General features: G+C 53.3%; 10 protein-coding genes across 10 annotated transcripts; 5 read left to right on the top strand and 5 right to left on the bottom strand.

The window, feature by feature from the left end:
* Positions 1-1,276: 1,276 nt before the first annotated feature.
* On the top strand, positions 1,277-2,005 carry UV8b_00434 (uncharacterized protein; the record flags this gene model as incomplete). The annotated part of the gene is made up of 2 exons (XM_043137932.1): positions 1,277-1,898; positions 1,968-2,005. The coding sequence occupies 2 exons, from the start codon at positions 1,277-1,279 to the stop codon at positions 2,003-2,005; spliced, it is 660 nt and encodes a 219-aa protein (XP_042993866.1).
* Positions 2,006-4,550: 2,545 nt separating this feature from the next.
* On the top strand, positions 4,551-6,299 carry UV8b_00433 (uncharacterized protein; the record flags this gene model as incomplete). Its single annotated transcript, XM_043137931.1, has 2 exons — positions 4,551-4,759; positions 4,859-6,299. The coding sequence occupies 2 exons, from the start codon at positions 4,551-4,553 to the stop codon at positions 6,297-6,299; spliced, it is 1,650 nt and encodes a 549-aa protein (XP_042993865.1).
* Positions 6,300-6,600: 301 nt separating this feature from the next.
* On the bottom strand, positions 6,601-9,696 carry UV8b_00432 (uncharacterized protein; the record flags this gene model as incomplete). Its single annotated transcript, XM_043137930.1, has 2 exons — positions 6,601-8,295; positions 8,362-9,696. The coding sequence occupies 2 exons, from the start codon at positions 9,694-9,696 to the stop codon at positions 6,601-6,603; spliced, it is 3,030 nt and encodes a 1,009-aa protein (XP_042993864.1).
* A 701-nt stretch (positions 9,697-10,397) lies between these two features.
* On the top strand, positions 10,398-12,189 carry UV8b_00431 (uncharacterized protein; the record flags this gene model as incomplete). The annotated part of the gene is made up of 3 exons (XM_043137929.1): positions 10,398-11,193; positions 11,300-11,851; positions 11,912-12,189. The coding sequence occupies 3 exons, from the start codon at positions 10,398-10,400 to the stop codon at positions 12,187-12,189; spliced, it is 1,626 nt and encodes a 541-aa protein (XP_042993863.1).
* Positions 12,190-13,294: 1,105 nt separating this feature from the next.
* UV8b_00430 (uncharacterized protein) lies at positions 13,295-14,770 on the top strand (the record flags this gene model as incomplete). Its single annotated transcript, XM_043137928.1, has 1 exon — positions 13,295-14,770. The coding sequence occupies one exon, from the start codon at positions 13,295-13,297 to the stop codon at positions 14,768-14,770; it is 1,476 nt and encodes a 491-aa protein (XP_042993862.1).
* A 662-nt stretch (positions 14,771-15,432) lies between these two features.
* On the bottom strand, positions 15,433-17,471 carry UV8b_00429 (uncharacterized protein; the record flags this gene model as incomplete). The annotated part of the gene is made up of 6 exons (XM_043137927.1): positions 15,433-15,735; positions 15,833-16,150; positions 16,224-16,698; positions 16,768-16,921; positions 17,007-17,169; positions 17,232-17,471. 6 exons carry the CDS (start codon positions 17,469-17,471, stop codon positions 15,433-15,435), a joined length of 1,653 nt encoding a protein of 550 aa, XP_042993861.1.
* Positions 17,472-20,065: 2,594 nt separating this feature from the next.
* UV8b_00428 (uncharacterized protein) lies at positions 20,066-20,710 on the top strand (the record flags this gene model as incomplete). The annotated part of the gene is made up of 1 exon (XM_043137926.1): positions 20,066-20,710. The coding sequence occupies one exon, from the start codon at positions 20,066-20,068 to the stop codon at positions 20,708-20,710; it is 645 nt and encodes a 214-aa protein (XP_042993860.1).
* A 288-nt stretch (positions 20,711-20,998) lies between these two features.
* On the bottom strand, positions 20,999-21,480 carry UV8b_00427 (uncharacterized protein; the record flags this gene model as incomplete). The annotated part of the gene is made up of 2 exons (XM_043137925.1): positions 20,999-21,348; positions 21,420-21,480. The coding sequence occupies 2 exons, from the start codon at positions 21,478-21,480 to the stop codon at positions 20,999-21,001; spliced, it is 411 nt and encodes a 136-aa protein (XP_042993859.1).
* A 2,090-nt stretch (positions 21,481-23,570) lies between these two features.
* Positions 23,571-24,004, bottom strand: UV8b_00426 (uncharacterized protein; the record flags this gene model as incomplete). Its single annotated transcript, XM_043137924.1, has 2 exons — positions 23,571-23,657; positions 23,732-24,004. The coding sequence occupies 2 exons, from the start codon at positions 24,002-24,004 to the stop codon at positions 23,571-23,573; spliced, it is 360 nt and encodes a 119-aa protein (XP_042993858.1).
* Positions 24,005-24,797: 793 nt separating this feature from the next.
* UV8b_00425 (uncharacterized protein) lies at positions 24,798-26,378 on the bottom strand (the record flags this gene model as incomplete). The annotated part of the gene is made up of 3 exons (XM_043137923.1): positions 24,798-25,769; positions 25,865-26,164; positions 26,304-26,378. 3 exons carry the CDS (start codon positions 26,376-26,378, stop codon positions 24,798-24,800), a joined length of 1,347 nt encoding a protein of 448 aa, XP_042993857.1.
* Between the last annotated feature and the right edge of the window lie 246 nt (positions 26,379-26,624).

The following is a 26,624-nucleotide window of genomic DNA, read 5'->3' as shown; positions in this document are numbered from 1 at the left end:
AGCCTTGGTCAAGTGGAGGCAGCCACATCAGAGTCGTCACTTGACGTGCGGTTAGACCGCTATATCCATCCTCATGGTTTGTCACGGAGTTGGTCATGTCAAGCCAACTTTGAAATCCCGCCGTCTTGTTCCCTTGAGCCTAGACCCCCTAACCTCGATAGCCAGGCGGGACTGGCTGTCAACGACCCACAATGGGTAGAGTAAGGGTTGTGCCCCCGCATCTGTCTGAACTGGCTTGATTATATGTGACGGCCGAAATATCATGATGGTTTTGTTCCGCCTGGGGGTAGACTAGTAGGGAAATATCCGACTGATGCAAATTTTGCGTTGCTCCATCACGGTGTGACTAATGAGGCGCGCGGGAAGAGGTCAAGACAGCCAGCCAGCCAGCCTTGTTAGCTTCGCAGAATTCGGAGGCCTTTGATCGCATCATGACCCTGTTCGCCGCGTTGCGTGGGATCGATCGGTTTTGGGCCGGTGCTGTGAAGGAGACTAGGAGGATATGAGGCCAGAGGATGCCCGTGCAAACCATGTTGTAATTCCCATTTCCACCCAAGGGCAAAAATCCCGCGTCGGATGTATGCACGGACACTCGTGTAAACTTGTCTGCCCTCTCGCTCCTGAGTCCTGACGCCTCCGACTGACTCCCTCTAAATTGCTTGGCAAAGGCTTCTTTAGGAATAGGCCCGCAGGGTATTATGAAGGATATGATTTCCACTGCATTGGAGAATCGCTTGAGTAGGGTAGACTGGGTGTCACTGGACGAGTCTTTTCCTTCCCCTGTGCCTCAAACTAACTGGCTTGGCGGGATATGGAGGGTGAAGAGGTAAATGCATGATCAACAACGCCAGATCGGTCGGGAGGGTAAATCTGGCATATCAACCCTTTGGGGTCTTATTTATGGTTGAGTGCTCCGCAGTAACGTCTTCAAAATCACTTGGTGCAATACGTTTGAGGCCATTCCAGGATCCCGCGTTCTTTCTGATGAAGTGGCAACAGTCGCGACTCGCGACGCCGAAAAGACGGGTCCAGGGTAGCGAACACCAGCGGTTAGTAATGTGCAAGCTCTGATTGGATCGGTCAGAGGCGGCATTACCAATGATGCCCTTCCAGGTTGCCAAAGAACCTTTTGACGCCATCAGCTTTGTCAGCCGACTCGAGCAATTGTTTCCACGATTCCATCATTCGCAACAACCGCACCAGCTGCGCTGGTTTCCCCCCATCTAAAAACAATCGGCATCATCGAACGAACGAACCCGCCCTGGATGATATGAAAATGAATGTATATGCCCTGGTGACTCGCGTCCCGCCGCGACTGAGTTGCCACCCCATCTGGCAGCTCCCGGTTCCTCGATTCTTCGCCTCGCGTTATCATTCATACTCCCTACCTACCGCCATCAACCAGAACATCCGTCATGGCGGCATTCGAGAGACTCCGATATCGCCACCAGAAGCTCTACCAAAAGTCCATGAGACGCGACCGCCGCCCAAACTCGACCCGACCCCACTCGTGGAGCCAGCAACCGAAGACAAGGCGTCAAGCACGTCGACAAGCGACACTGCAACCCAGAAGCCCAGAGCAGCTCGGCCGAGGCCCAAGTTGCGAGCTCGCAAGGCTGCCATGAAACTCACGCCGGCAGCCGTGGAGCAGCTGCGAATGATGCTGGACCAGCCCGATCCCAAGCTGATAAAGGTTGGCGTCCGAAATCGCGGTTGCAGCGGCCTGGCGTACCACTTGGAATATGTCGAAAAGCCCGGCAATTTTGACGAGATGGTGGAACAGGATGGAGTCAAGGTGCTGATTGACAGCAAAGCGCTGTTCAGCATTATCGGGAGCGAGATGGACTGGGTTGAAGACAAGCTGAATCAACGATTTGTCTTCAAGAACCCCAACATAAGTACGTGCTGTCTCGTCCGATCCATGTGCACCAACGGAGAAACGAGGCTAACTCGGGGATTTTGTCAAGAGGAGCAATGCGGCTGCGGCGAATCCTTCATGGTATAGAACAAAGATGAGCAAGCCGCAACACACCGAGACCACATTTCAGATTTGGACATGACTCGGACAATCTAGCCCCCTGAAGCGGCTAGCTTCGGGAGGCTTTTCGCATGCGCATCCATAGATTTGGTATTACCTCGGAACGGCACGACCGGATCATGTCCTCCACTTTTATCATACAGCGTGGTTGTTATGGAAAGGAAAGTAAGATTCCCCGCGAGGCGAGTGAGGAGGGAAGACGAATGGGAGTATCATCATATGGCGCACGCGGCATTGCATTCTAGGGTTTAGAAACCGGCATTTTCTAGCATGAAGTTTATTGTTATACTGCCAAGGACTGGCCTTGCGGCGACTGCGAACAACCGTCAGCAGGACCTGTTGGGAAAGCACAAGGAAAAGGGAGAGAAAGGGGATATTCTCTCTCGACTTTGCCAAAAGTGTCTACCTATAGAGGTGAGACACGCGTACCAGGCTCTATAATAAAGTAGGGAGTATAGAATAGTACTAGGGTGCCGGTGAATTCTTCGATGTCCAAGGCACAGGGAAAGCGGAGGAGCTCTATAAAGAGTGCCTTGGGTATAAGGTCGGGATAATACATATTTTTTACAGTCCCATTCATTTTCTTTATTAAGTAAAAGATCGCTCACACGGGGACTTGCAATTTTCTTGCTTCCTTTTGCAGCATACATGTAAACTAATAACGCGACGACAATGACGCGCTTTCAAGCCAGGACTACCGCAACATGACAATAACCGTCATTCTAGACGCCCGGTTGGCGGCCGGAACGCCGGCCACAGCACAGTCGCCAATGGAAAGTCGTACAGCTTCCACTTGCTTCCCCTCTGGCCTTATGAACCGCAAAATGCATCAACTTTCATCGGCTCCGGGGTTGTCTTCCACGTACCAAGCTTCTTCAAGAAGCTACAGGAGCTCAGGGAAAAGCGTCTTCCCTCGGTCCACGATCGAATTCTCGTTTCCGACCGAGTGCACATCGAGTTGCAAATGCCCGTGGCAGTTGATGGGCTAGAGGAGAGGGAGCTCGGAGAAGAAAAAGCCAGGGAACAGCACGTAGGGGGATTGAGCCCGCTTCTAGCTCGAAAGTCGCGCGAAGTGGCATCAGATTTGCCGAGGGTTTCAACCGCAAGTTATTAAAGTCTAGGCTCCGGCGGTTAGCCGCTGGCTGTCGAAAGCGCTACAACGGAGACCTGTTCGAGTACGATGTCGAGGAGGAGCTTGCTCGATTTAACGAGTACTGGCTAAAGTTGGCCAAGTACGCCGTGGACGGTGTCTCGTTTATCCGTCAGCCCAAGAGGGCAACGTGAACGTCGTGGCTGAAGGAGCGAATGCACTGACTGATGCTGGACATTAACTACGCATCGGACCCATACGTGACGCCGTCGAATACGACGCTGGCTGGTATCGTAGGCGGACTCGCCTTGAACCCGAAGAACATCACACAGACGATTGGAGTGGTAAAGGCGCACACCACTCGCGTCGGGGCACAGAGCTTTCAAGACGGAAGACACTGGAGAGATTGGGACCAAACCCCAGGAGCTCGGCCGAGAATGGGGGACGTCGACTCGCCAAAGGCGCAGATGCGGATGGCTTGACCTTGGTCGTTGTCAAGTACAGTGCCTTCGATTAAACCCTACTCGGCTTTGAATCTTACAAAGCTTGACGTCCTAGATACGTTTTGAAAACGATCAACATTGCTATTACCTACAAAGTCAACGGCGAGGAACTGGACCAGCAGCCCGCGGATCTCGACGTCCTAGACCGAGCCAAGGTCGTCTACCACGAAATGCCAGGATAGCAGAAGCCAACGACTGATGCAAAGTTGTTTTACGATCTTCCTCTCCAAGCCAGATGTTATGCTGAGCATATTGAGACGTTTGTGAGAGTCAAGACCAAACGGATCGGCACGGGGTTCCAGCCGCGAGGCCATGATTCAGCGTGCTTGAGCGACGCTGTGGTGCAGCGCAGGAAACGGGGCGTGGCAAACGAGATGACTTCGAGGATGGCCCTGGGCGGCCGGAAGATGATTAAGCGAGGAACATGAGATGGATTACGCGCATACACGGCGGCTTGGCGGCTTTGTTATGAGTCTGGACAATAAACTCTAATGGCTCACGCAGAAAAAAAAAGGCAAAATAAAAAAATGCAACAAAATGCGCGCGGATTCCTTTTCTTGGCAAATCACCAGGCAAAGCTCCGCTTTCCCTGACGACTTGCCTGTCACCAATACCCCAGCCCGGTGCCTCACCGCCTTTGGCAGGATTGCATGTGCCCGCCTGCAAGAGGCGGCCATTGATGATGGTTTACTTCTCCGTTCTTGAATCCAGATCCGTAGAATAACGTGCTCGTCCTCAACGGATAGACTGCACCCTGAACTTATGATTCTCCTCGCAGCCTTACCCTAATTCCAGCCAATCATCGTCATTTACATTATCTTCTGGTACAGCCAACCACTACATGATCTCGTGCTACAGTTGACTCTTGAATGATGATGCGTAGAGCCTGGGCCGCCTCGTCTACCCCGGTCACTCAATAATGGGAGTCCCTCGTCTTTACAACACTCTCCGACCATTGGCCAGTTCTGCCGTCCTCGAGAATGAGACGGTGGTTATTGACGGACCGGCACTGGCCTACCATATACTCTCCATCTGTAGAGCCAATGGTGTCGCACATCCCTCATACAGACTCCTCGGCCAAATTGCCGTGTCCTGGCTGGAACGACTCTCACTCTCCAACATCCACGTGTAAGTCCGTAAGCCAGATTTCTTTGACCGTCAACAGGAGAAAGATGACGCAGGCAGCCATGGGGCTTCGATGATTTTTTTTTTAACAAACTTGGATAGGAGAAGCATATTTTTTGATGGCTACCTCCCACCGTCCAAGTTGGAAATCCGAGTCGATAGAATGATGACGAATACAAGCCGTCTTTGCAGGTTGTACGAGTTGTTTCCTCAGAGGTGTCCGACGTTCTTGCTGCAAATGCACCAAGCTCAGGCAGATATCGACTTGTTCAAGGCCCACGCAAGGAACGCATACCCCACAATCGATCCTAGTTTTCTGGTACCCGCGGTGCTTGATGCCCTGAGAGAATCTGATCGCTACCGTGCCGTAACACATCTTGTCCCCGGCGAGGCTGACCACTTTTGCGCCTCGGATGTTTCTCATCACGGGGGGATCATCCTGACGTCAGACTCCGACCTGCTGGTACACGACCTTGGGCATGGCCGAGTAATGTTCTTCAGAGACTTACAGCAAGATGCCCAGTCCAAGTTGGAATTCGTATGTTTCAGCCCTCGACAATTGTTTGAGCAACTTGGCCTGAGGTATCCAGAATTGGCAGTCCGCCTTGCATATGAGCAGAAATGTTCCCCGCGCGCTAATCTAGCACAACTGGTCAAAACATCTGCTCAAACTACACAGTGCACGAGCCGTTTCCTCGCCTTTCAAAAAGAGTATGCTTCGACAGAGCCATTATCGTTTCGGCAGACGTGGGCCGGGTTTGAAATGGGCGCAACAAGAGGGCTGGATCCGAGAATCTCGGAGATCATCTTGGATTTTCATCTTAAACTTCGCAAGGGAGCTGCTGGCTTGCCTGTCAGGATGTTTTTGCCTCCCCTGCTGGAGCGTCCCACGTCCAAAAGTGCATGGGATCAGAGCACCGCCATACGGCAGCTGGCGTATTCGCTTCTGAGTTATTGCACCGACAACGAAATCATGGTCTCAAGCGTTCAGGAATATCGACGAGTACAGAATCTCAATTGCACCGGCAGGAGGGTGGAGCTCATGCAGCAGAAAGTTGCGGAGCAATATATGCACCAAGTTTTGCTATGCGCAGCAGAGCTAGAGACTCTCTCCAGTGACCTCTGCGATTTGTTTTGGATCGGCCTGGCCATTCTATTGGATAAGGTGGAATCTCAAAGACAGGACACAGCGTCTACCGCGGAGCAGCTCCATCGTTTTCTGAGAAGCCAGGAGTCGGTGCAGCCGAACGAAGGCGCTTCGTGGATGGTCGTTCATGGCACAGCACAATTGCACGGGGCGCTGTATTCGTTGAGAATACTGCAGCAGGTTCTGCTTGTCGTCGGTGACTCCCAGATGGACCAGGCATTTCCTTTGGAAAAGACGCGTGCTTTGTTGTCCAGAATCACGCCATTAGAGCGATACCCTCAGACCGCTGAAATGGTGCAGATTGCCCAAAAACTTCAGGACATGGGCATGAATAATCTCATCGACAGCATCTGCGCGAAGCTTCCGGACGCAAACCATGGCCCCGAAAAAGCTTGAGCTCGACAGCAGACGTGTCTCAGTCAATACCAGTCAAATGACCGGACGCAACACGACAAGCGATCAAGGGCTCTCTCGCCCAAACGTTTCCAGCGGTCGTCCATTAGAATGGGTCTATGCAAAGCAGTCCATCTTATGTGCTGCCGGAAATTCGGGGCCGCTTGGGGATGAAAATGACACGTTCCGCAAGTCTCCGCACCGTTCACCTCAACTCTGGCATTCCAAAGTCCGTGATAGAAATTGGATCGATGATGCGGGGTGATACCGGCTCTGCCATAGAATTCCAGGGCTCGCAACGTGGTTATCCTCGTGCCCATTGTTCCTGCGGCCCATGCAACTCCTCGATCAAGCTGACAAAGGACTGGGAGTCGTCATTGTCTTCAGCAGCATCAGCCAGAATGTCTTCAGTCCAGCCTCTACCGTTGCTTAGTTGAATGAGCCGCCACACACGCCGAAACTCGTCTCGTATTGATACAATGCCATGGTGAATTACCGTTCGGGCAACGTTATGATCCAGCTCAAAGGGGTCCTCAATGGCGAACAGATACCTGTGTCTCACTTCCTTGAGCTGGAATGGCTTCTCGCCCCGCGATGGATGATAAGTACGGGCATCTGAACCTTCTATAACAGTTTTGGCACCAGTCCAGCCTTTTTCCCGCTTGGTCAAAAGCCCACCATGAGTGCGGAGACTGAGGACGTCTCGTCCCCAGTCGAATCCCTTGCCAAATCCGCGGCTCAGGAATCCACTGTGAGCAAAGTATTCAAAAAACCCACGAAGGAGACAGCCTATTGTCTCGGTGTTATGATTTAGTTGATTACTTGCCGCAAGACGAAGGATCTCCTGCTCGTTTCGCCAGAACTGGACATTGTATCCACGACACGTCGGCATTCCTTGGGTACCGGAGCGAGTCTGATATCCCGGCGTGGGAGCTAGCTGTTGGAGATTGGGGCACACGAATGGTGTTGCGACGTTGACCAGATAGTGTAGCACCATCAGTACGTACCCATAGCTGCTCAACGTGCCGCGATATCCGGAATTTATGCCCCGGACTTTTGCCCATTTCTTCACGAATAGCACCATTGGTCGAACCCGCGGATCTGTGAGAGAGTAGCAGCGAAGGAGTGACGTGTTCTCGAGGGCGAGATGGGCCGAGAAGTTGATGTCACATTGAACCCCGACGCCACCAGGAGGAAATTCCAACGAATCTTGATACCTGTCGCGCGTTTTCATGGTTAACTTGCGTGGGTCGGGCAGCAGCTTCATTCTGGAAAGCAGCGGGAGGGAGTCTTGTGTGACCGGAATGTAGCGGCCATTAAGCTTTCCATCTGAGTGTGACCTTAGTAGCAAGACATAATCCTGAATATCGCTGAGAAACTGCTCGTTATACAGATTATTCTCCACTGCCCTCTCAAGTTCGCGAGCGAGACTGAGGCACTTGTGCTTCTGCGCCAGCTCCAGCAGATCAAACTTGTTCCAAGAGTCAGCCCTTGCTGCGGCAACTTCATCGCGAACCTCATCGTTTTGGATCCCTGAGATGTACTGAGAGACGATTTTACGCATGACCGCATCAGACTGGTCCGCGCCGGGTCTTCCTAGTTCATGCAGGATCCTCAACACCCTGGCGTGATATTGAGAGGGGCTTTCAAGCGCATCTTGCTTCAGCTGCATGAGTTGGACCGCCGGCACGCGTTTTAGCTCAGCCAGAGCAGCTTGAAGGATCTTGTTGTCGGACAGAGGGTCAATGCCAAATCTGTAGCTTGCTTGCAGTTTTCTCCAGGCTGCGATGGCTTGCCGGGCCTTCTTATCCGGGTCAAGGGCGTCGTGTCCGTCCAGCCAACGCTCCAAGTTTAGGGCAATCCTCTCACCTTCCACTTGGATATAGACTCCTGCGAGAGATCGGCTACACCAAGTTGTTTGGGGAGCCCCGAAAGACAGGGATGGGTAGGAATCCAGTCGCTGCCGCAGCACAGAATCGTCCAATCCCTGCACGAAGGCCTGGCAGACACTATTGAGGATGCTCCAGTCGTGAGGTGTGAAACCGCGACAATTAGCGAAATGTACGTCGCGGCCGCCGGCTCTCTTCAAAACCCTCGTGGCGAGACCGAAATAGGCCAGCAGGGAGCTTTGCGAGTGTTGCTTCAGGTGAAACGGTCGGCTCTCTCCTTGGTCAGCCCTTGCGGCAAGCTCGAACGGCGGCCCAGTCCCTTCTCCAGCCAAAGTCGTGTCGTCGCCTGGCTCGGGCTGATCCTCCGGGTTTTGGCTTGGTTCGGCCAGTCTGTCGTCCGATTTCGACTCGATACCATTGTCCCATTTCGACCTTTCTATGAGCAATGCGTCCCGTAGCTTGTCCGAGGGTCTCTCGCAAAGTTTGATTATAGGGACTCGTGTGCGGCTGAGGAGGCGGGCGCCATATCCGGCATCCAGGAAGGCCTTCTCGATTAGTCGAGGGATTGGGGAATCTGGTGAGTCGGGTTGTACTGCTGACAAGGGTGAAAACAGCCCAAGGTCCATATCCGATGCTGTCGTGGCGAAGCCAGACGACAGGCTGCCAAAACATTTCAACTGCACGGAAGCAACTGGAAAGTTCTGGGCATTGGCGCTGGCATGGGTCTCGTGATGCAGTATGACCTGACGACATATGCCCTCGATCTTGACTCTGAAAGCTTCCTTTTCGGCAAGCTCCTCTCGCCGTATCTCAAATTCGCTTACCACGTCGTAGCAGAGTCGATCAAGCAAAGCAGCTTGTCCAGGAATGTTGGCAGTGTCATGGAACGGAGGACGATTGACAGGCTGGGGGTTTGCGCTGCAGTTCACCAGGTGCAACGGCTCGGGCGCCCGCTGCCATCCGGATCGTCGAACACATCCACCTCGGCGATTGGTCGGCCTCTGCGGCGGCGGCGACAGCTGAGAGTCGGCCCATGGTGTATGATCCCAGGTCGACGATTCGCCCCGCGATCTTGTCGACCGGTGGTCCCTGTACCCAGCGTGGCCGAGGCTATCACGTCCTGTAGGGACTGCATGTGCGACGGATGCGCCAGGCGGTGAGTCGGGCTGCAAGGAGGTTGGATGCTGGCCAGTCCATGGCGAGGCCATGGCCAACGACAGCTCAGACGTCATTTGTCGTCGCTGCGCCTGGTTGGGGCGTCGTCTACCCATTCTACTTGCAACTTGAGATTCCGGTCGCGACTGCTGTCGCGTCGCTGCTTCCGACACGTGTTCCCATGGAACCATGCCAACCGCATCGTGTGGCACATTTGACGTCTTTGCGGTTGGCCAGACGGTGTTTTCAGAAGACTGTCGGCCGGGGACCGTTTGCTCGGCCTGATTGGTGAGCATCAGTCTCGAAAGACGATTCTCGAGCGGGGAATCGAGCTCATGATGATTTTCTGTCGGCATTGCAACGACGGAGCATGGAGATTTTGGCCAAGAACGAGGGGGAGCGCATGTACGGGTCGTCGACGGCCGGAATAGCGTAGCAATGCAAGGCCGTGACCCAAGCACAGTACGCACTGCAGTACGGAGTACGTAAGCCTGGAATTGACAGGCGGGGACATGTTGATGCTACAATGCAGCACGCACCAGACGCAACCTTATAGAAGCATGTGACTCCTACAACGCTATAAACCCCAGTGCCCTGTTGACGGCTAATGGGGCCCGCTTACATTTGATGCCTTGTTAAATAAATCATTCATTACGAAGAATAGCCGCTTTTATACAGTATGTATTATCAGCAATTAATCTTTTTTTAAAAAAAAAAAATATTATGTAATACTTATTTAAGTAGTTTCATTACAATTTTATAATGTTGATACTTACAAATGAAAGAGTTTAGTTTAATAAGTAGCTATAAAAGTCATTATGATTATGAGGAACATTTGCCATCAAACGTTGGTGAGAAACTACTCCTATAAACACTACTGAAGTCCACAGCGAAGCATTTTGCATCTGGCCTGGGCCCTGGGGTATCCAAAAGGTTCGGCTGAACTCAACTTGTGGGTCGTGTTGTCTGGTGCCCATGCCCGACGAAACAACATTCCCTGATGCTCACCCACCTTATGGTCTTCAATTTGCTGCGCAAATCGGGCTTGGTGCTCGCAATGACGAAGAGAAAATTCAGCACGCATGTCGCAGACCAAGCATTCGTCCAAATGGCTCCCGCTATCAAACTCAACCGAGGAGAAGAGCAGCTTCAGCGTCTCCTACTAGACACGTCGTCGTACATCAACAAGTCCAGGTCGACCGACGAACCCGTCGTCATTCGATGGGCAGGCGGCTGGGTTCGCGATAAGGTTCTCGGCATGGAGACAAATGACATAGATGTCGCCATAAACTCGATGACGGGAGTGGATTTTGCCCAGCACATGCATGCGTATTGCAGTACGCAGGAAGCGATCGGTGCACATTCCATCAAGCCAGACGACGTTGGGAACCTACACAATGTGTCTCGGAATCCAGACAAGTCTAAGCATCTCGAGACAGCCATGTTGCGCATGTTTGGTCTCGATCTAGACCTCGTCAATCTCCGCAAGGAGAGGTACGCTGAAGACAGTCGGAATCCAATCGTAGAATTCGGCACTCCTGAAGAGGATGCACTCCGACGAGATGCCACCGTCAATGCCCTATTCTTCAATCTGCACACAAACCAGATTGAGGATTTCACCGGTGGCTTGCAGGATCTGAAAGCCAAAGTGTTGCGGACGCCGCTCAACCCGTTGCAAACCTTCAAGGATGACCCTCTTCGTGTCCTCCGTCTTGTTCGTTTCGCCAGCCGTCTGAACTTCTCCATCGACGCAGACACCAGCAGCGTAATGGCAGACGAGCAGGTTTTGGCAGCCCTCCGTGTCAAAATAAGCCGTGAACGAGTCGGGACCGAGCTGGAAAAGATGCTGAAAGGTATGAAACAGCGATGACTGAGATGGCAAAAAAAAAAAAGGGGGAACAGGAATTTTGCTATTTGCCACCGACTGGCCAACTATGCTGATAACTGACGGGCGTCAAGGAGACCACCCTTTCCTTGCATTAAAACTCATCGACGATCTGGGCCTGTACCATTCAGTCTTTACGGATCCAACTGCTGAATGCACGGTGCGGCCAGATTTATCTCGATGGCATGTCGCGTACAGCTGTCTCCGTGACTTGCAAACCACTGACTGCCCAGGCTCTATTGGCCGGCTCTTGATTCCCTCGGACGACTCGGGATATGTGGCTTGGAACCTGGCGGCCTTGAGCCCGTGGATGGTCATGGCATCTCCGCCCAGCGGCAATCGAAAATCAGCGCTGCCTCCAGCGTCAATGGCAGCTCGAGAGGGACTCAAGGCGCCAAACAAGCTGACGGACACCATAACAGCTAGTCACATGCACCGAAAGGAAATCATGGAACTGAAGCGGATGGCATGTGGCAAGGAGGCGATGACTGGTTCCAGGCACGTTCTGGGCATGGCTATTCGGAAATGGGACTCGCACGGAGGTTTCTGGACTCTGCAGGTCCTGAACGCGCTTCTGGTAGAAGCCATGGAAACGATGAGCATCTGGCCAGGAGCAGGTGACAGAGGTTCGTCTCATTTTGGAAACGGCATCCCTGAACGCTGACATGAGCTAACTATCGCGCCAGCACGTGATGCCTTCATTCGTGGATGGCAGCGCTTTCTGGACCAGATCGTGGGGATGGATTTATATGATGCACCTTTTCTGAAGAGGCTGCTGGACGGGCGGTCCCTGGCAAAGGCAATCGGCGCGCAGCCAGGGAGGTGGACGGGGAAAGCGTTGGATGTGTGCCTCGAATGGCAATTTCGAAACCCGACGGAGAAAGACCCAAGCGGAGCAATAGCAGAAGTCCGGCGGCGTTGGGAGGAGCTCGGCATACCGAGAGATGAAGACGGCATTGATTGAATTGGTCAGAGGAATTGCCTAGGTACCTACCTACCCTACCTACCTTATCTAGGAGGCCTCTACTTTTACGTATATCCCCATTATTGCCATGCCGCAGCGCATTAGATGGTTGCAAGGCGAAAGGCGACTTAATAGCGTTGCCAACCCCGTCTCTCTCCCTCCCCCGTGCCTCTACCAACAAAAAAAAAAAAGGAGGTTTGAAAGAAGCCTCCCGAAAGAATCCACGCTCTCCTGTCATTACGTAACCACAGCGGGGTTCCAACAAGTCTAGGAACACCCATGCGTTGTAAGGTACGTTGCCGCTTTTGGCGTGCCGTGTTTGTGTGCCGTGTTTGTGCACGCAATCACGTGCGGTGGAGCAGGCTGCAGCCTCTCACAACGCGCTGCGCAGTGGGGCGCATGTGCATACTTTGTTTCCGTTGCGACATGCATGACTTTATGCAGGCTCGTCACGTCCCATGACATTTGAAGCCTCCGACAAAAACTCAAAACTTGGCATCAAACGCTTGCTCGATTCTCGGCCCCGACCCGACCAGAGCAATCCCATCTTCGCGCGGCACGAGGCACCCCCCCCGCGTTGCCATCACCCAGACAGTTCGGGCCTCTGCCCGGGGGTCATTGGCCCACCACAAAAGGCTTTGCTCGGTCGACCCGAGTTCCCAGTCTCAATCAAATACATACGGTCCGTCGCAACACTCCTTTGCGGGTCCTGACGAGCTCTCGCGCGCAAAACCGCAATCGCAGACGGGCCAGATTCAAATTGCCCACGTCTGTGCTTGGCTTGCTCAGCTTTCGTTTCCGCCGGAAACGAAACCCGACAGCGCTCGGCGGCCCTATTCGATCCCCCCGACGAGAACTCTCCGAATAACGTGTCCACTCCACGTCAGCACCTGAATCATCATCATCCCCCACATGCTGCGGCGACAGGAGCCGGAGCCGTCGATTCTCACGGGCGAATAGCCTCGGCACCCCTGGATACCCCGAGGAACGTTTCGCCAAACCCTCACCGTGGTCGCCCTCTTTTTTTTTTTTTTTTTTTTTATATAAATAATTGTTGTTGTTGTTGTTTTGTTGGCCCCCCCCCTTCTTCGTCTTCCCCTCCACAATGGACAATGACCGTCGGCCGACTTTTTATCGTGGAGGCCGTTCCGGAACACCGTTGCTTTTCAAGCCTGGTCTGGAGACGGGCAACGGCACCTGCGACAAGATGGATGCGAAGCGCTCCTCGGCCTCCCGCTCCCGCTCCCGCCTTGGCCCGTCGCCGCCGACCTCGCGACTCACCACCCCCGACGCCGAGCTGGAAGCGGGCTGTTTCCATCCCCCCATGACCGCCCAGCACCCGGCCGCCTTCAGCCGCTCCTCCCTGCTGCATTCTCGCAACCCCGCCGTCGCATTGGAAGCCGCCAAGGCGTCGGCCCGCAAAAAGTACACCCTTGCCGCCTTCTTCCTGTCCGTCTCCCTCGTCGCCTTCTGCGTCCAGACCGAGCTCTCGGCCTACATCCAGCGCGACCTTGGCTGGGGCAAAGCCTACTGCATGATGTTCGTCACCCACTCGTCGTGGGTCATCCTCTGGCCGGGCGCCCTCCTCGTCCTGCGGCTGCAGAAACGCGACCAGCCGTGGCCCCAGTTCTGGCGCAAGCACCTGCAGGTGGTGCTCTCGACCGTCACCATGATCCAGCTGCAGACCACCAACGTGACCCTTCCGAGCGTGGCGAGGCGTGGCAGGCCCGTCGCGTATCTCGCCCGGATGACTGCCTACATCACCTCGGCCCTGACGGTTGCCGGCCTGAGCTGGTACGTTGCCGTCAGCCTGACGACGCCGTCCGACCTGACTGCCATTTACAACTGCAGCGCCTTTTTCGCCTACGTCTTTTCGGTCCCCATCCTCAAGGAGCCGCTCCGCATGGACAAGTCCCTCTCGGTCCTGGTCGCCGTCATGGGCGTGCTGGTCGTGGCGTACGGCGACACCGGGAGCTCCGACGGGGCATCCGCCTCGGCTTCGGACTCCCACGACGACCCTGGCGGCGCCGCGCCCCGGCTCGCAGGCAACCTCATCATAGGCGCTGGGTCCGTCCTGTACGGCCTGTACGAGGTCCTCTACAAACGCTACGCCTGCCCGCCAGAGGGCGCCTCCGCCGTCCGCGGCACCATCATGGCCAACGTCTTTGGCTCCTGCATCGGCTTCTTCACCCTGACGGTGCTGTGGATGCCCCTCCCCATCCTGCACTGGCTCAACATTGAGCGCTTCGAGATCCCCGCGGCCTCGACGTGCTGGCTCATCCTGCTTGCCGTCCTGTCCAACGCCGTCTTCAGCGGATGCTTCCTGGTCCTCATCTCCCTCACCTCGCCCGTCCTGTCGTCCGTCGCCGCCCTGCTGACCATCTTCATCGTCGCCATCGCCGACTGGACCCTGACAGGGCAGCCCTTGAGCTGGGCTGCCATTTTCGGCGGGTCCATGATCATCGTGGCCTTTGTGGCCTTGAGCTGGAGCACGTACAGAGAGATGATGGAACACGAGGCGCACAAGCTGGCGGTAGACTTGACGGATGACGAGGCCGACTCCGACTTGGACCATGATTAGATGAACGTCGCGAAAGAGGACCCAAAAGCAAAAAAAAAAAAAAAAAAAAAGAAAACCGTAGATGCGCATCACACTTGGCATACTGGATAATTTCCCCACCTGGCACATTCCCCCCCATCACTGGGGCGGGTTTCTTTGTTCGAATTCCTTTTATATACAAGCATTGCAAATTGCAAATTATATGGACGGGCCTGGGTGGGTTCACGGAGTTGTAGAGGCGCAGCCCAGCGCGATGATTTTCGGGGAATAATTAAGTGAATGCAACGTGAAAAGGATGAAAGAGCTGCGGTGGTTGCATAAGCCCGGTGAACCAGCAATGGTTGGCTATTCGCGACTAGAAAAGAAAGGCACTTGGATGCATACATTGACCCTTTCTGGTTTGTACTGAAACCTGGAACGCGTCTCAGCCCTCGTCGTGCCCCCGTCATGGTCACGCCTCTTGTGTGTATCCGTGTCGTTGGAGATGATCATCTCTCATTCTTCGTCCTCATGCCGCGCAATGCCGTGATTGAACATGCCCAACTGACACATCCAAATCCCGTAAATCGCCAGAGTCGACTGCCTCCCGCTGCGGCATGAGTCACGCTCGACTGGTGTTCAGCAGGCGTAGTAATCAATCTACCTCTCCACTCTTGGGTCCAGCATACCCATCATCACCCCATTCAGCACAAGACCAAGTCTTTCTGGACCGCAGCAACTCTCTTGTCAGAGTCAACAGTGCCGCGGCCAGTATTGGCGCATCGCCCGAGCTGGGCATTCTCCTCTCTGAGCCGAGCAAAATTCTTTTCGGCCTCCCACGTCCAGATGCTCTCGCTGGCAAAGACAAGGTTCATTTCCTCGAGCGTGCGCTGGTTCGACTCGGGGTACAAGGCCCAAACGATCAATATTGTCAGGATGTTGACCCCGCCAAATATGTAGAGGGCTTTTTCGTTGAGGCGTTTGAAAATTGTGGGAAGAAGAAGAACCTACGTCTCGTCAGTTTTGTCAGTTTTTTTTTTTGTTTTCCCCGCCCTCTCAGGGTCAGCCTTTTTGCTCGCATGCCACGTCGGAGAGTCGACTTACACACCAGCCATTTCCGATGGACCAGCCGACGACGCCCCAGGCATTTCCCTTGGCACGGACATGCAGAGGAAAGATCTCGGCGGGATACAGCCACGGGACTGTCAGCCATGTCGCCCCAAAAATGGCCGTGAAGAGGAAGACGAAGAAGGTGGCCAAGCCGCCGATTTGTGCTCGGTTCGCACCATCACTGGCATTCATCGTTGCCCGTGCGAGACCGCCAGCTGCAAACATGCAGATGCCTTGTCCAACCGAGCCCCAGTACAAGGTCCATCGGCGGCCGATTCTGTCCACGGTGAAGACGCAGATCAAGGTGGCAAACTCGAGTTGGTGAGCGCGTTAGCTGAGACCTGAATGGAAACCTCACGATTCGCTGCGGTAGACCTAGCCATACCATGTATGTGATGTTGTTGACTCCGCTGACCCAGAGTCTATCCGGGGCACTTATTCCTGCGATTGCGAAGAGCTGGGGGCCGTAAATGACGATGCCTGCGATACCGATCCACTCTTGCAAGATTTGGAGCCAAATGACGAGCTGAACTCGACGACCCGTGTGCAACTTTCCCGATCCAATACCGAAAAACATACGTAGGTAGCTCTGCTGATTGCCAGTCTTGTCTTCCAGGTTGCAGCTGCTGATGATTTCTTGCAGCTCTGCTTCAGCTTGTTCGCCTTCTTCGCCCTCGCGGCCTCTGAGACGCTGGAGAAGGTATCGAGCTTCATCCTCGCGGCCCACCTTGACGAGCCAACGTGGCGATTCGGGCATGAGCCAGATAAGAATGAATAGAGCGACAAGAGGCAGAATTTGGAAGGCGATGGGAAACCTCCAGATGAACGATGAGTTGAGGTCCTTGTACTTGGAGGTGCCACTACCGCGCGTCAGTTTTTGATTTCAAGACGACACGAAGTTTCGGGGCCAGCAGCGAAATCATACGTACAATTCGAGCCAGTACGCGACAACAACACCGAAAATGTTGAGAGTGAATTCCACGGCGATAAACTGGCCACGGGACGTGTGAGCAGCTGTTTCCGTGGCCCAAACTGGGGTGACGGCAGTTAAAGCACCCGTTCCAAGGCCGTTCAACACTCGAGCTATGGCGGACCGTTTAGTGTGGAAATCCCACCAGCAAAAAAGAAAAGGGGGAAAACAGAAAGGGAAGGGTGGGGGGATGCTCACCACAAAACATCCAGCTTAGATTCTGGGCCGCGGATTGCAAGGCGGCTGCAAACACACACCACACACACGCCAGCCCGATAGTGGTGATGCGGCCATATTTGTCACCAAGCCAACCGCCAAGCAGACAGCCCATCAAGGTTCCGGGCAAATAATACACCGCAACCTGATCCATAACATCTTGCTTAGTTCGGGGCGGAAGGAGAGACAATCGAACGGACCACTCACGAGGCCCCCCTGAAGCAAAGGCTTGTCAACGACTACCATTTGCTGCGCCTCATCCCAATGGCCAAAACCCATCAGCTCGGCATAGTTTCGTGCCGCGTTGATACCGCCCATCAGTCCTTGGTCGTAACCAAAGAAGAACATGGATATTCCCGAGACCAAGCACACACTTTGGAGTAGCGATTGTTTGTACAGTTTGTTGGCCACATTGTACTTTGCCAAGGTTCCTTTGAGCCCCGCCATAATGGTGAAGTCTGGTTTGTCCAAGGCAGATGCAGGTATGGAAGTGGCTGGGAAAAGCGAAAGACAGCTGGTAGATGCAGTTCGGGTGATGTAACAATCTGCGTGCTTGAGCTTTTGAGGAGGCTCGGGCTTGACGTTTTGCAAACGTTGACCTGACTCCTCCCAGCAAACCCCATAACCGGTAGGCTTCTGATTGGCGGGAAGAAAGAGAGATAAACGGCCAAACTCATGGAGAGCTTTGCTCACGACGATTGCGAAAAAAGATTGAACGGCCGACAGTCTTGCGGCTCCGTCGCGTGTTTATGAAGATCAAGACGTGAATCGGCGACGGGAAGCCGTCGGAGACGATGAGCACGTTCCCCGATCCGCATGCCTAAGCTTTTGCATCCAACCGGATTGAAAGGCTCTGCCGTGCGGATTCATGCCGGATCAGACTATTAGACCCCTTGGATCGTCGGACATCCGGAGGAGCGCCTCTCTAGGTATAGGTATAACGGGCGGCAGTTCGTTGGTCCATGTCGAGTGACGAGCGATGTAACCCGTCTGTTTCGACTTTCGGATGTTCCGGTGAGACGCTTGCAATCGGCGGTGAGGGGGCCAATGGCATGCTTGGCCCACGAGTCAGATAATTGAACAGCATAAAATCAATCCCTCGTCTAGCATTTGCACTAGCCTGTGCATAACTGCATAGCACCACAGTGACGATACCCCCCTTTCTCCCCAGAATCCGTTTCAGCCGGAAATCAACAATATGTATGTATGTAGTTGCGACAAGGGGTGGCGCTGACGCTGACGGGGAGCGCTTGGCGAAGGGGTTGCAGCCAGCATGAGCCAGCATCGCCATCGCAGAGGGCATATCAGTATCATCGTCAAGACGTCTGTCTGCCATGTTGTTGGCGCAAGTTTAATAATCGAGACAGACAATCGACCGTTGTGCAGATTTAGCATCGCGAGCGGTTGCGAGTTGTGAGCTGAGTCTCGCAAGAAAAGCAAGACGGAGCAGTAGCGGTTAGCCGAACGGCGGCGATTTTAATGACTCCAGCCCAGGCCGTCTGTATGTATGTATTGCCATAATGCCATTGACCAGTCTGTTTGCGCTCGGCGTAGCCCGCCCATCCCATGCTGACTGCTGGCCGCTGACTGCTGACCCCGACTGCTGACCCCGGCCAAGTCCATAGCATCCGGCGGGGATTCGCGTGCCACCATAGCCGCAGATTTTCTCTCCACACGCAGCCGCCAACCTAAACGTCGTCGTAAGAGTGGGTACCAGTCAAGAGTTCATTTGTCTGGCGTTTGTCTGGCGTTTGTCTGGCGCATCCGCCATTGGATTTTCCAATGTCTCTGTTTTCTCGGAAGAACATCTTCTATTCTTGAGAGCATGAGAGCAAAGCTGCCGCTTCGAGCTGCCCAGGGCAGGATGTCCTAGAAGTTGGGCCTGAGCCATAGACCGTCGGCTTCCTCAGAGGCAGATCCAGCTGAATCAAGCAACTTTTGTGACGCATCTTGCATCTCACTTGTCCACGGAAAGGTGGAATGCTCACAAGCAAGTCGTGTGGTTGCCGTACCTTGGGGCCAAACCTTGAATTAGCTGTTTGCTAAAAGTCCATGTCGTCAGTGTCCATTGGATCCAACGACTTACAGACTAGGTATGCATCCGAACGGGCAGCGATGAATTCGCCCTTTTCTCGCTTTCTCGGTACGTCTGGCATCGTGTCTTTGTCCAAAAAAAAAAAAAAAGCATGTTCGCTCCCAGGAGGTTCCAGGAGGGGATAAGTTGGTGGTGGTGGTTGACGTCGTGCATCCAAAGGGGCGGGAAGTAGAAAAAGAAGAAGAAAAAAAGAAGGAAAGAAAAATCCCAGGGAAAAGAGTTCCTTCTTCCAGTTACTGGATTGGTGACGGGGCACTCGACAACGTAAAGGTCAATGCTTTGCCAATTCCATCACCGGAGCGCAAAAATCCAGCAAAAATCCAGCAAAAATCACAAAGCATCAGCAGAATCACCCTTTTAGTCACAAGCATTGTCTTGACCCGTTTTGAGAAGACGAATCACGGTTATTTGGTTTGGTTATCGGGCAAAAAAAAAAGAAAAGAAAAAAAGCTCTGCACACGACAACTTTCATGTTTCGGGGCAGACAGCCACGCTGGAGTCAACAAGTCTGGCTCATGGAAGGTGCGAAGCCCACCAGACATGATGCATGATGCTAACCAAAAATTCTTCCCCCAGCCATCAACGATTACAATTGACGCTAATGTCTGGTCTGGCTGGGATTTCCGAGACGCCAGCAGTGCTTGAGCAGTGCTCGACAGCCCTGCAGCAGCTGCAGGCTCTTGCTCCGTTTGACCAGACCCTGACCACCAGGAGCCAGTGAAGCTTGTACAGGCCTACCTACCCAAGGAGGGCTCAAATAGAACCTAGAAGCGAAAAAGACATGAAGCTTTAGTTTCTCTTCATTTCGGGCGGGCCAACATTGAAAACAAGTCTCCTTGAACACGCAACGCGTTCTTGCACATCATTCTCAATCTTTGGCATTCGTCAATCGTCAAATCTCATCATCTTTCATCACTCCTTGCCATCGCGCCACGACCTTTTTACCATGAAGCTGGCTGAAATGTGTTACGGTATAAAGAAGATATGGAGCCCTACGGCGGCGGCGCTCCGCGACGCCTTTGAGCGTCTCCACGGCGAGGACGTGGACGAATACTACGACTCGTACGCAAGGGGTGCCTTGATCGCGTACGACTCATACGAGCCGCCGACGTTGGAGATTGTGCATTCGTCCGACATTCGTGTTTACTACAGCAATATGGGGGTCTGCAAGTGCCACAACGACATCAACATCGAAAGAGTATCCCGCGACTGGCTGTACAACTTTATGGGCTACAACGAGGACGAGCTGTGCTACGTGTTCGCGGGCCAGCGCCGCCTGTTTGACGAGTTTCTGAAGCGTACGGCGTCGTTGATCCAGGAGGGCAAGGTCGAAATGGCCTACGTGCGGCCTCGTGCCCTTCAGGTCCCGCTCGAGGGTCTTAATCCGGGTTTGGACTACGAGCAATTCGCGAGCCACATTAAGACTTTGGATTGCATATTGTTCTTGGTACCCTCGCTGCGAGATCCTCTCAAACTCGATGCGTTGGCCTCAACCGGACAGGCTGCCGCAGACTTGGCTGTAGTTGCTGAGGTCACTGACACTGGCCGATATGCTCTCCGCCGACGAAAGTCTACCGTCAAATATAACTGAAGCAGCGGAAGAAGCCAACGCGAAAAGAAAAAAGTAAAAAAAAAAAAAAAAAAAAAAGAGACAAACGAGCTCGGGGCGCCGCAGAGCGACATTAGGGTGTCTGCTGCTTACACGGGGAGGGTGACCTGGGGGGTGGTCAAAACCGACGAGGTGGCCGCTCTTTTGTGTGGTACGATTAATTGTCATATTTTTCTATCGCGATTAAAAAGGGAGAGTATTATTCTACTATGCTTAAAAAGAGAGGTAGTCATTCCATGTCATGTCGCATCCATCAAACCCGGGCCCTGTTTACAGTCCACAATCCCTAGCGCTCAGCTGGGTGACAGTGGCATCCACACGGCCGAGCTCGTATGCTCGTCCGTTTGTAAGAGCATCCATGGCAACTGGATTGATGTTGAACCCAGACGCAGCGTGATCAATGGCCAAAATCTTGATCTTGTGGCCTTGATACTCCAGCTGCCAGCAGGTTCCGCACTGGCCCGATCCCCAGCCGCCAATAGCATCGGTGCCACCGATGAAGGGGTAGTTGGGCAGGTTGCCCTGTGTGGGATACCTGTTCATCAGGCCGTGGCTGCCATCAGAGCAGGAGACTACGCCCATTGATCGACCGGCCTCGTTATAACCGCCATCCCAGCTGACTAGTGAAGCGTTAGAGCTCGATGTCGCCTGGACAGATGAGAGGACCTGATGTTTGGGGGATTCGCATTACCTCGGACGGCTGAAGTAGCGGTGGCCATGACGGCGGCGCAAATGGCGTTGGAGAAGCGCATGTTTGCAAGTGTATAGTAGATGTGGAAGATGTTTTTGTTTTTGTTTTTTTATCAAGTGTTGGGAGGTATGCGATTTGTGTTTGTACAGTATATACGCAAAAGTGTCGCAACAACCCCACATCAACGCCATCACCACATTATCGCGTAAGAATTCAAATAGCCACAACTTAGGTAGTAATGCATTAATTCTAATAAAACAAGATGTGGCAAATAGCCCTGCTTTTCGCGATCAATATTTAGTATACCAACCACGTGCGCGAATTACAGCATGTAAGCGCTGTGGCATAGACTCAATCAGCCTCGTAATTAAGGGCTGTGGCACTGCTGCCTATGCTTTTTTAATACATTCTATTAATTCAGCCCTATGCGCCTCATTATTCTTTAGAATTAATAGATGAGGGTTAGCAGTTACCAATTCCTGCTTTAAAGCCTTCCATATATGCTCAATAGGGTTTAAATCAGGCGAATGCGGAGGCCATTCAATCGCTATAATTGTATGTCGCCGTAGCCATTGAGATGTTGCAGCGCAAGTATGAATTCTCGCGTTATCTTGCTGGAATAGCCTCATACCGTCGTATATAGGTAAGAGACCTTCTGATAGAGCCTTTTGATAGCTTCGCGCTGTATATCCATTTCGAGCAGACTATTCATCGCGATCCATAATGATAATAGGGCTCCGGCCGGTGCGATAAATAGCCCCCCAGGCCATGATCGATAATGGGGCCTTTACATAGCAGGTAAGGTTAACAAGATCCTTGTTAAATCGCTCATAAGGGTCGCGGAATATCCATTGTGGTGTTTTATTGCCTTGATTTGCAATAGAGGTCTCATCAGAAAAAATTATCTATAGAGGCTGCTATATCAGTAAATAGCTATTTGAAGGGGCCATTTTTAATCATACTTACCTCCATCAATTCTTCGACTTTCTGCAGCCAATAACGTGCAAAATAAAGCCTCTTTTTTGCTGTTTCTTTTGATAGTGGTATTCTTTTTATAGACTTCCATTTGCGTTGCTAATAGCCTCGAAGGCACCGTCGGATAGTTGAGCGGCTTATTCGGCCACCCATAGCGCCAATTAGGGCACTATATGTAATGCTGCGGTTCCTTTTGACAAGAAGAACAATATAGCGTTTTTCGGCCTCTGTAAGCTTTGGTGGCCGGCCAGAACGAGGCTTATTTTCTAAGGTTGCATCTTCTTTCCAGCGTTTAAATATCCTATGCGTGGTTGATGGCGATGTGTTAAATGCGGCAGCTACCGCGCGGTGGGTTTTACCTTGCGATAATTCGGCCACAATAGCAGCTTTTTGTACTGGCGAGAATTTATGATTCCTTTGACGATTTCCGGATATTTCCGTACCAAAGATACGATTTCCGGGCATTGTTGTGGTACATTATGGGCGTTGTAATGTAAAGGGTAAAATTGGTTGAGGCGCGAAGATTACGCGCTATGCGATTTTGTTCGTGCATTATTGGAACCCCACTGTACCTCATGCACAGCCGCACGGAGTACGAGCAGGCAGAATTGACAGCATTCACGGCTTGGCGGGAAACAAGAGGCTTGCGAGGGACAAATCGCGGGCGTCGTCGCCTTGGGGAGCCCCGGATCGTCGGGCCATTTCTTTACGACGAGGCTTTCGTATCTGAGTCATGGGCCTGTCTCTTTTCGCACGTTGTTCCGGGGCCCGCCTGGCACCACTGACGTATGCACCTAGTAGCGCTTGTTGTGTCGTTACATGTGCCAAGGTTGTTGCTGGATATGTTGCAGCAGCTCTGGAGTCGTGTCGGGGTTTCCGCCTGACGTGAACTCGTCCGTACGGACGGGGGTTTCTCCAGAGTCCACTGGTCCGTGAAGAAGAGACAGGGGGGAGGGCAGGTGGGGCGGCCCAATAGAAATTCGTCGTCAATGGGGGGGTTCTGCTGTGCAACACAAGTGAGGTCTGGTTGCAAGTTGGAACCCGGGCATTTTCCAGGCTTGACCTTGACCGCTGGGGCCGCAGAGAAAAAAAAGACGCAGTCCCCATCGCTTCGCATACGGAGCAACACGTGGTGGATGGATATCCGCCGACACGAGGTTTTGTCTTTTTTTGGCGTCAAGTCGTGGCGCCCGAGACGCAGGGCCATGTGGGCTTCATGACGTCGACGGATGGGGCCGCCGGGGACGAGGCTGGGGGCGGGGGCTGTTAGCGTTAGGTTAGCTGCCCGCCCGGGGGAAGACGACGTCACTCCGTGACTCCACTCCGTGTCCGCTGACAGACCCTAAGCCGAGAAAGGCTTCTGCACTGCCAATCCGACAATCCGACAGTCCGACAAAAATAGAAGCCGACATGAAGCAACCCAACCCAACACCAGCCACTCCACGACGGTGGTTCCTGGGGTCGACCGTCGTGGGAGTCGAGCCCCACGTGGGGCAGTCTTGATACGACCCAAGAGACCAGTTGACGTCTGGTCCCAACCTCGTCCTGTCTGTTTGCAACGTCTCCATTGTCATCTCCCTTGACCGCATCTCAAGTCGCTGCCAGTCCATGATCAACCTAGGGCCTGGCTTGCGCTTCCCCTGCTGCTGTCTGCTGGAAAACCATCAGCCGGGGGCGGGCGTGTGAAAACACCCGATACCAGGCTCTGCATGCCAATGACGAACCCTTGGGGAAATCTCGTCATCACCATATACTACAGCGCCGGGTCGTTGTAGCAGCATCGAAGAATAACCCGTGTGGGATTGCCAGCGTTGGGTCTTTTCTGACAAGCAACGAGGCGGAAGCCGGAAACTTGTGTGACGATCGTTACTAATAGCGCGTTTAGCCGCCTCGCAGCTGCGGTATCCGCGGTTTTTGGGAGCCATCAATTCCTTCAACTGAAGACAACATATGCCAATAGCTTCCAAGCTATTATACTATGCGCGTATAAAAGGCGACACCTGCGCCTTCTCTGTGCGAGCAAAACGTACGCCCGGTAATAGTAGCCAGCATTAGTTGGCGCTTTGAACTTGGAACAGACCCAAGGTTAGAGTATCTACATTGCTATGGTCTGATTATGAAATGCAGGCACTAATGCACAAGTAAGTAGTCGGCCGCTTTGCGTGATTTTGAACCTACCTCGGGGGCACCAAGTAAGTAAGGCACGGAGTAAGTAATGCTGGTGGTTTTTGCACCCCCCCCCCCCCCCCCCCCTTTTTTTTTTTTTTTATCTTTTCTCTCCCCTCATTGTACAGGAAAAGGGGAAACTTCGAGGAGGCCGCGTCATATTTCGTACTCGACCTCCGCTGCATTAGATCCTCTATTCGTTCTTTTCTTCTCTTTTTCCAGGTCCCTCTCCTGCGTCTAAATCAAGAATTCGTCTTCTGCAAAATGCTTCAATACCACCCACCCCTCGTCAAAGGACTTCTTTTCCAGTCGCACAATAATAGCCGCGTGGCTATGCCGATGCTGTTGAATCCACACGGGGTATTTCCGCCAGTTGAGAGTGTCTAGAGAACGAATCATTTCGAACTGCTGAGGCGTCAGCGCCAGAGTTGGCTCCGTTGGAACCGACATTCGTCTCTCGCGCTGCAGCAATTTCCTGTCCTCGGCGCTCTTTCCATCGTCCTCGTCCTCGTCCTCGTCCTCGTCCTCGGATGAGAGAAACTCTTGGCTTTGCAAACTGTTCAACGCCTCATATGTATTCTCAACCTCTTCGCGAATTTCCGCAATGAGCACAGGAACTCTGTACCCGTCGATGCTGACACCAGCCAAGCCTCTCTCGTATAGTTTGATCCGTTGCGAGCTGCGAATGTTCTGAATGACGGCGTTGCAGAGATAGGCAAGCACGCCAATGGGTAGGAATACCGTGACGGTAATCATGAACGGTATGTTCTTGACCCACCTCATGATGGACTCTGTGGCTGAAGAGCACGAGGTAGCTTCTCCTAGCTTAGGTGGCGGGCGGATGGGATTTTGCGGATCCAGAAGAACGCCCTCGTATCCTTTGAGAAAGTTGACTTTGATCGCGCCCAGATTTCGGTACGGGTCTGTCTTTGCGATGCCGGTGGTGTAATAAACAGCACTTTTATCATTGACAATGTTGGCATACAAGCTCCGTCTTTTGAACTTGCCAAGGCCGTGCATGAAGATGGAGTTTGGTTCAGCGAGCACCGAGAGAAGGGGCCGCCCTGTGTCGCGGAACGAATCAATCGTGAACAGCTGCCTACCGGACATTGACAAGGTCCTGGCACCCATGACGTTCCAGACATGGTTGTGCCAGCCTTTGAGAGGCGTACGCACCCCAAGATGCGGAGACGCAAAAGTTGTGAAGTTCTGTGGGGGAGGAAAGTCCAAGCTTTAGTTAGACGCGTCCTCTGCAAAGGCCTGCATGTATATGACGATCGAGGTCGGGACGGGGGCTTCCCTACCATGCATTCGAGTTTGTCCAGTATCCCCTTTGCGTAAAGCAAGCCTACGGCGTAGCGACAGACCAGGCCGCCGAGGGAATATCCAATGATGCTAATCTTGGTGATTTTGCCACCGCTCTCCTCCACTGCGCGCAGCTCCTCTTCAATTTCGGAGCAGATGCGCTCGCCGCCGCGCTCAATGCCATCGTAGGTGAAACTGCCAATATTGCGCTTCGCGAACAGCAGACGCAGCTCACTGGAAGGGTGGCGGTCGCGCAAGCTCTTGGCGACGTTTCTCATGTGATCCGGATTGCCCCATAGCTACCAAAGAAGAAGTCAATTATATAGACTCGAGTAAGATAAACAGGTCTGGGAACAGGGCAGGTTGGAAGGGGTGTTTTGAGTAAAATGGCGGCAACAGGGTCAGTAATGAAGAAAGAATGCCCAATGCTCGGCTCACCCCATGAACGAGTACGCACAAGTGAGTGGCAGAGGGAGTGCCACCCTCGTACTGAGGATATACAGGCAGGGTCATGGTGAGAGGAGGAAGCCCTTGAAGAGGGGGGGGGCGCGCGATACGCCGCCTGATGTACGCCGTGATGGAAGACGCGGACGACGGGGATGCCGGCAGAACCCGTAGGGCTGGTCTAAAGGGAGCCCAGATCGACGACCAGGACACCATGCAAGGCAGACTTGCTCGAGGACAGCATCTGAAGGAGCCTTGTTCGTAACCGTTACGCGTAAGAGGCTTGGGGTTGCGCGGTCGCTGTGGTGCGTCGTC

Source organism: Ustilaginoidea virens, chromosome 1, assembly GCF_000687475.1.
Source record: "Ustilaginoidea virens chromosome 1, complete sequence".
NCBI classification, from domain to species: Eukaryota; Fungi; Ascomycota; class Sordariomycetes; order Hypocreales; family Clavicipitaceae; genus Ustilaginoidea; species Ustilaginoidea virens.
Note: the sequence above shows the minus strand (reverse complement) of the source record. Positions and strands in the feature narration are given on the sequence as shown.